The sequence below is a fragment of the Lathyrus oleraceus genome, chromosome 5 (assembly GCF_024323335.1).
Source record: "Lathyrus oleraceus cultivar Zhongwan6 chromosome 5, CAAS_Psat_ZW6_1.0, whole genome shotgun sequence".
Lineage (NCBI taxonomy): Eukaryota > Viridiplantae > Streptophyta > Magnoliopsida > Fabales > Fabaceae > Lathyrus > Lathyrus oleraceus.
The window spans coordinates 163,692,182-163,700,873 of NC_066583.1; the positions used below are offsets into that span (position 1 = coordinate 163,692,182).

Below are 8,692 nucleotides of genomic sequence, written 5' to 3' on the forward strand. Positions count from 1 at the left end.
ATGGTTTAAAATCTAATTTTTGGGAAAATTTCATAGAGTTGACATATGAATGTCATGTGTCGACACATGCAGCCGACACATTGTAACACCTCAAAATTTGCCCTCCTCTCTTGGGACTAGCATTAACATGTTTGCATTTCATTTTAGGACATTAGGCATTTCATATTGCATAACATGTGGTTACATAGTGCAAGCTATCTTCCCAAGTCTTGAATCAGAAGATGAGGAAGTCAGAAAATGCAAGCCTAGGGTTGTACTGATTGATCATGGGCCATCTGAGGATTGAGCTGTGAATTAGGGTTTTGTGACTCCCAAGGGTATTGGTCTTCATGTTGATGGAATCGATACATCATCATCATCATGGTTGGACGTCATCTGAAGATTGAAGAAGATTCCTTGAGATTAGGGTTTTGACCACTGGTCAACCCTAATCAGTTGCATTGGGCCAGTCAGGGCTTAGTCAGGAGATGAGGTTTCTGATGGTTGTGGGGTTCATTTTGTGACTATATGGTGCTTATTGAGGCTAGGGTGTCACCCTTGAGCCATTTCAGTTGGAGATTGGGGTTTAAATTGATCTATGCATTGCCAGATTCATCTATCAGATGAAAAGTCAACTGTGGTCAACTGTACATGATCTGATGGATTTGGAGGTGGAAATGAGTTAGACACACTTCATTCATGTTGGAACAAGTGTTAAATGACATCTCAAAGCTTAAAAAGGAAGAAAATCAAGTCAGGACAAAAACTGCCAAAAATAGCAACTGACTTGTAATAGAAGTTTCCAAAAGTGGAAAGTTTTGACCTCAAAAACAGAAGTCCAAGGAAGCTTCAAATGAAAAATTGTTCAACATGACAGATGTAGATCTTGTTCTCACCTTTCCAAAAAGTCCAAGAACTTGAAAATCCAATGTACGGTTTGCAAGATATGGTCAGATGAATTTCAGAAAAGACCGTAATCGGGAGGCCATAACTACCACATACTTTGTCCAAATTGCAAGTTCTTTATATGCACAAACTCCATTTGACATGTACTTTGAGGGTGCATCATTGGATTTTCCCAAAAATGCTCAATGCAAAAGGTCAAATTTCAACTGGACTGTTAAATGAACCAGGGGCAAAATCGTCCAACTTGTGAAATAATTGGAATTTTTGAGTGGGGATTTTTGCAACACCTCACAAATGGCATTTGAAATTTGTTGGAATATTCACAACATGCCTAGGCCTTGCGGTTTGAGAATTGGATTTGAAAATGAATTGGAAAAATGGACACATAAGCCATCACATGGTGAAATTGGAAAATATTGGGAATTTGCAAATGAGGCCAATACCAACAGCTCCCAAATGATATTTTGGACTTGCTCAAAGTGTTAATTTGCTGCTGTCATGCTTCTAAATTCAAAAAGAATTAAAGTCCAAAATGCACACAAGCCAATTCTCACTAATTCACTTTTTTTTTCATTAAGCATAATTAAGACCTGGATTAGTGTTTGGTATATATATTTAATCCATAACAGAAATGCAGGGTTAATGATTTTTCTCTCACAATCACATTTGGCACAAACACACTTTTCATCTAACAGAAGATAACAGAAAATTTTCTCTCCTCTCTCTCATTTCTCACGAAGAGCTTCATCACAATTCTTGCCCAAATTGATGAAGACTTTGTGAACTTTGGCAAAAACTTTCGGTTGATAATCATTTTGCAGGTTGAACAAGTTCTGTTGATGAAGAACAAAGGGAATTAGCTACCGATTCGAGCGGCTGCAAAAAAACCTGCGATTTCCATAACAGTCCAAGAAGATTGATCAATCGTAAGTGCTGGAGCTACAAGGACCGTCTCTCGCATTTCCTGAAGCGATTTGCCGCGTCTGTTCGTCATCATCAAAGCCAAAGTCCACCGAACTCGTCGTTGTTCATCAAGAAAAGGTTGGATTTCGCATCATGTGGTAGCTTCAATCGAGTTAGGGATTGTGTAGTACGTAGCTCATAGATAACGTATCCATTTGTGATTTGTAATTTCGTTAAAGATTGAGGGAGAAATCCGCGATTTAGGTTTCGTCTCCATTCGCCTTTTCCTTCGATTCGCATTATGTAGTAAGCTATTGTTGAAATTGATTATGGATTCATGATCCTGGTACAAAACCGCTTCAATCGGTATATTATTCATGCGTTTCCGTCGCCATTTGCTCGAAACCGCTATCGCCGTTGAGGAACACTGGCCGCGCGAAGAAGAAGGACTTTCTGGAAATTTCTGCATGCTTTGATCCGCTACCGTCTGCTTTTCGTTGTGGATTCGTGTTTCAGTCCCCAGAATCAATCACCACCGTCCACCTCATCTATTTGAAACGGTGCCGTTTTAGGCATTAGCTTAAGAATTACCAGCTGAGCCATTGCATCATAATTAATCAATTAATCCTATATTAAAACCTAAATAAATATTAAATAATCATTTAAAAAACTTCAAAAAAATCACAAAATGCTCACTAATAATCCAAAAAATTCAAGGATTTTTTGTTGATCATCTTTTTTTTTCCTTTTTTTTAGAATAAAAAACAAATTGTTGCTTAAAAAAATCTAAATAGCCATAGAGATATTCTAATGTGTACATATTTTCATACATGTTACCATTTTAATTATAGAAACCACATGCTATATCCAAAATAATTGAAAATTGAGATATTGATTCCTAACTCATCCCTGGAATTTTTGACATAGATTTCATAATTTTTTAGCCTATGGTTAGTTATGTATGAATTATTGAAATTGGATATGTACATATGTGACATAGTTTGGTATGCTGAATTCCCCAAATATTTTTCCATGCTTCCCATTGGCCAATGACCCTAATTTTTTGCATGAAGCTTGTTTAACATGTTAGCTATCACTGATAATTTTTGTGGATTTTTACAATCCATTTTCGATTTGATTAGTATTTTTTCTTACTGCCTAGCATGTTAGAGTTCCATTGGTGTAACCTTTAGCATTTATGTTGCCATATCCTCATAATTAATCCAATGGACATGAAAATTGATAGCATAATTCCTGACACATTAATGTAGCTTTTGGCTTTGGTCCTACTGATTTATGATGCACCATTGCTGTTTACCATTAGATTGAAGTTGGTGTATAAATTTTGACTTCATTTGATGTTGTTTTTGCATGCTGTACCATGTTTAATTAATTCCTATTGATCTATTAGGCCAAATGACTTGAAATTTAATATGTGACTTGTTGAATGCCTTGTGGTTAGGATAGAATTTTTGTGGATTTTTTGGATCCTTTTTGACATGTGGTTGGATATGATCTTGCTGGTTGTTTGTATGAGACTCAACATTGCTTCATTTGCCTTCTAGGTTGCATAATTTAAAATAGGAACATAGTTTGAATATGGGACCAATTGGGATCCCTTTGTATTTGATATTACTTGGTTTTCATCATGAATTGGCTGCTGTTTTAGGATTTTTCCATCTTTTTGACCCTAGGCTAGTCCTAGTGGTCATAGTACTTACCTTGGAGTGTGATTGTACCTTTTCAGGTTAAAGATAATGATTAAGGAGATTTGCTCCACATTATGGATTGTGTTACTTGACACATATGACTAATGTATTTGTTTTGTAGGATGTTGGTGCATGTGAGCCTTGTGCTATGCACCTCATTATGAGTATAATTGTACTTGGTTAATTGATCATTATATTGTTGTCTGTTTGTGAAAGTAGATGCTGATTCTGTTTGACTTTTGTACAGGTACCTTTAGTTGCTCAATTCCTTGCGAACTTTTGCTTTGCGTTGCTTAAGCAACTTGCATTGAGGTAGGTCTTCTTGGCTTCATGTAGTCTGGAGACCCGGCTGCTACCGGGCCGGGCAAATAAATGTCTGAAGTCCTCCTTAAGAGGCAATGCTTGTGTATGTTTATTTTTAAGCCAAGCAGGAAAAGCCCTTCGAGTAAGGCAATTGGTGGAAGGTAGGGACAAGCAACCTGTCCCCCACTATTCAGTGAGTCTTCTCCTTGCTCCCATTACATGGTTGTAGCATTGAGATCAAAAGCCCAAGATCTGTTGAGTCAGAGTCATCGAGTATAGAAGGGTTCCCCTATTCTGGACCCATGCTCATTTGTCAGCTCTCCCTGGTTAGGGATAAGAGCCGTGAGGTCTGATCCTCACTTCATCCTTTCATCTGCTTCACCTTAGCCTCGTAATGGCAAGGTTAAGAGCAAAACCAGCCTGTACAGACGACTCGCTTCGGCGGTCAAACCTGATTGATTGAGCCCCTTGTTTGGCTATAGTGCGTGTTATGTGGATATCTGATTGACATGCTTGTTTGGGATACCTGTTCTCATTTGATGATATATGATTGTATGCTTGTGTGCTAGCTTCTTTCCTGGTTAGGTTAGTTTGCTTATGCAAGTAGGATAGAAAACCGAACTTAGGGTTAACGATGCATGACAACATTAGGCTCGAGTCTCAGCTCCCTAGTTGTGTATCTTTCCCCGGTTTCTGGTTAGCAATTCAGTCCCGTTCAGGGGAACTACATCGCCCTGATCCTCGTGCCAGACGAGGTATGTAGGCAGGTGGTCGTGCGAGACCACTCCGGGCAACCTTTTTCTTTTTTGCGTGTGTTTACTTGCTATTGATTGTTTGGGTTCGGATGCCGACGTAAGCCCAGTGATTGGCAGTCGGGCTCCACGTTTGCCGTTTTGTACATATTTTGGTTCGGATGCCGACGTAATTCCATCCAGTGGTTGTCGGGCTCCATGTTTGCCACCCCCTTTGTATGATTGTTTTGTGTTGTTTGGCGTGTGTAAGCCGAACTACAGTGGCTCTGATTCTTGTTCCAGACAAGATATGTAGGCATAAGGTGCGATACCTTATCGAGCCCTTTCTTCTTAACCCCACCTGCGTCCCCGTGTGTGTGTGTGATGTATGTTTATAGCAACCTTATCTTTCTAGAACGTGGATCCCGTCGAGTACGACGGACGTGAGGGGTGCTAATACCTTCCCCTCGCGTAACCGACTCCCGAACCCATTGTCTTGGTCGCGAGACCATGTCTTTCCAGGTTTCTCTGAGCGTTTCCTTTCCCTATCTTGGGATAAATAACGCTTAGTGGCGGCTCTGTGTGTTTTCTTTTTAGGCTCGCCGGTTGATTTTTCGCAGGATGCGACAGCTGGCGACTCTGCTGGGGACTTGAGCATGTTGACCTATGCTGGTCCATGGTCCCTAAGCGAGTCTCTCCTAGCGCTTTAGTATAGGTTTGGTTGCTTGTATTGTTTATTTATTGCATTTATTATACTAACCATTGTTTATATACTTGCATTAAATGTTTGCATGCATCATACTATCATGTTGTTGCTGTCCTCTGCAGGTGGTTTTGTTGTGTGGGGTGGGTGTTCTGAGTGGGGCTAAAACCCAGGCCCGAGTGTACACCTAGGATTAGCGTGGTCTCATGTCGCTCATGTGTCGGTTGGGCATATTGTTGCGACGTGACATACCACAAGTCGGATGAGGTTCATCTGAGAAGTGCTCTTCCAGTGGGGTTCTCCACTTTGGTTGGGTTATCTCTTTTGGGCTGTTGACTCTGATGACCGATCATTTCCCGGATCTTTGGTTTAGACGATCTTAAGGGAGCTACAATGGCACACCCGCAAGGGCAAACCCATTGAGTATCTCCGCCCGATCGTTGAGACTATTATCCGCCTTAGGATGACCTGTTTAGAATTAACCTGTGAGGGGAGGTTGATTTGTTCAGATGCATAATCAGATGGTGACCTTTTGAGCTGTGATTCAGAGACATATTTATGAGTCGGATTTATGGTTATTTGTTGCCGTGACGCCGGAGTGCTGTCCGTGATTTATCAGTGGGGATTCGTTTATTTCGGATTCCCCGGGCCGAGATATTTATCAGTGGGGACCCGTTTATTTCGGATTCCCTGGGCCGATTCAGATGGTGATGGTGTGTCTGATCAGAGACCAGTGGTGATGATGATGTATCTGTCTTCCGTTTATTTCGGAACCCGTGGGTCAGAATTGTGATTGTGTATTCCTCAGATGGTTATGATCAATTCAGAGCCCAGATTCAGTGCAGATGACCAGATGGCTTGGAGGATGGCAACGCATTGCATTCATTCATCAGCATCATTGCATCTTGCATTAATTACATCTAACACATGTTTACCCATATGCAGGGACCCTTTGGATCGAGATCTTGGCTGAGAGACTTTCTATTCAGAGATGAGAAGACCCGGCTTGAAGGATGATGTTGCTTACAGTTTCTTTGACCCGGATATCAGTGTGTTGAAGGATATGATAGCGTTGATCACTCCTGACCATGTGGGGTTGTTTCGTGCGGTGTATGGGGGTATTCTGAAGATGGTTTTCAGGCTCATGGACAGAGACAGGAGCGCCATCCATACTCTACTTCAGTTTTACGATCCCGAGCTGAGATGTTTCGTCTTCCCCGATTACGTGCTAGGGCCGATGTTGGAAGATTATGCTGATATTTTGAATATCCAGATCAGGGATCAAGTTCCTTTCCGTGTTACTAAGGAAGAACCTGATATTGGTGGGATTTCCCGTGCTTTCTATCTGAGTCCAGAGGAAGTGAAGAGTAATCTGAAGGAGAAGGGTAAGCTGCCTGGTTTTCATCTGAGTTTCCTAGAGGCTAAGGCTAAAGAGCAGTCAGAATTGGGGAATTGGGAAGCTGTCTGTGCTCTGGTTGCGGCGAGCATTTATGGGATCATTTTGTTTCCCAACCAGAAGAACTTTGTGGATATCAATGCCATCCGCCTGTTTATTCGAAGGAATCCTATCCCTACATTGATTGGAGATGTCTATTATTCGGTTCATAACCGGAATGAGAAGAGGCGTGGGGGTTTGATTCGATGCTGCGCGCAGTTATTGGTCAAGTGGTTTATGGGTTACTTACCATCCAAGGGTGCTTTTGTTCTTCTGGGCCAGAATGTTACTTGGGCGACCAAACTGATGGGCTTGAGGGCTAAGGACATAGATTGGACTCACAGTAGTGGAGTTGGACAGGACTTTATCTGCAGTTGCAGGGGTTTTCCTAATGTGCCGCTTATAGGGGTTCAGGGTTGCATCAATTACAACCCGACACTTCTTAAGAGGCAAATGGGATTCGCTATGGAGCTTCCACCGTACAAGAGTGAGATTCAGGAATCTGTGTACTTCCCGGTTGAGGATAACCAGGATAGGGTAAAGCAGGTATCCGATGCATGGCGCAGCATTCAGAGGAAGGGCAAGGCTTCCTGGGGTAGAGCTAACAACAGATCTTTTCCTCCGTTCGATGATTGGCTCAGAAAGAGAGTGGAGCTTACTTGTCTACCATTTCCTATGGTCGATCCGTGGTATCCGTTGGTTGAGGAGACTCCTTCTACTGTTAGTATGGATGAGTTCTTAGAGATGAAGCGGGAACGAGATCAGCTACTTGCAGAGAAGACGGAATTGGAGATGAGTGTTGCTCGGGTTCAGAGAGCTAATCAGGAGCTCAAAGCGAAGATGGAAGATCAGGATAAGCGGCATGCTTTGGAGACCAAGCGATTTGAGATGGATACAGCCTATTATGGGAAGATCAGCCAAGCTTTAGCATCGTCCAACCGGGAGCATGACATCACAAAGGAGAAGCTGTTCAGAGCATCAAAGGTGATTGAAGATGAGAAGAGGAGGCAAATCCTAATCAGGGATCAGAGAGATGAGAGAGCCAGAGTCCTCGCTGCAGAGTGGGAAGCGGAAAAGGCAAAGATCAGGGCCGAGAGAGATCATAACATGGCAGAGAGAGACCACTACTTCAGGCAGATGAAGATTCATCAGAAGGAAGTTGGAAGACTACAGCAGGAGAACATAGAGCTCAGGTTCGCCGCAGAGTTCGCAAGGATGGAAGGCGAGATAAGGCCATCTGTGGGACCCTCATCTAGCTAGATCCTTCATTTGGGTTGAATTACCGTCAGGCTTGTTGACGGAATTCACTTTGTCTGTATTTCTTTTCTATTCTGGAGGATTGTATTTGATATTTGATCTGATGTATGACTATTGCACCGATTGTGCACTTTTTGGTTATGTAATGATGGTTTCTATTCAGTGATTGGGTGACAAGCTTTATTTGCTTTACTGTATGCACTTACACAAGCACACACATGGTTGGGGGTATTCTTGCTAAATCGCATATCTCCGATCTGCACGACAAAATCAAACACTGCTAATCAGAATGTTAATGCCGGCTTATTATTTGTCTCGATGATGCCAGGGTCGAGAGACAAAGTGTCCTTCATATGGATAGACACTGCATACATGCATTAATCATGATAACTTGTGTTTTATTTTGCAGGTGACTATTACTAACGCGCTTGTTTGTAAACAGGAACCATTGCTCGCGCTCGTAGAGCTGTACCCCTGCACTCAACTCGCCCTCACAGATATTACACAAGAAGAAACACTCCCAGACTCATGGAGCTTCCCAGTGCTGATATGCTGGAATTGAAGGAGAAAATGACCGAACTGATCAATATAATGCAAGGTTTTGCCATTGGTCAGAAGGCTCTCGCAGATAAAGTTGAGAAACTCGAGCGGGTTTCTGCTCAGAACAGTGGGGTCAACCTGGATGGAGTCTCCAACCAGGGGCAGGGATCTCGTGATGGTGGAAAGAGGACAACAGTTGGTCTGGTGAATAATGCTGGTGCTGCTG

The 8,692-nt window shown here is 42.2% G+C and overlaps 1 protein-coding gene across 1 annotated transcript; it reads left to right on the forward strand.

The window, feature by feature from the left end:
- Nucleotides 1–1,542: 1,542 nt before the first annotated feature.
- Nucleotides 1,543–8,088, forward strand: LOC127080514 (uncharacterized). The gene is made up of 3 exons (XM_051020825.1): nt 1,543–1,926; nt 3,745–3,809; nt 6,180–8,088. Exon 3 carries the CDS (start codon nt 6,226–6,228, stop codon nt 7,927–7,929), a length of 1,704 nt encoding a protein of 567 aa, XP_050876782.1. The 5' UTR covers nt 1,543–1,926; nt 3,745–3,809; nt 6,180–6,225; the 3' UTR covers nt 7,930–8,088.
- Nucleotides 8,089–8,692: the final 604 nt, after the last annotated feature.

Bases quoted from the DNA above. Each gene is read 5' to 3' on its own strand.
- LOC127080514 (XM_051020825.1), top strand. From the start codon at position 6,226: ATGAGAAGACCCGGCTTGAAGGATGATGTTGCTTACAGTTTCTTTGAC.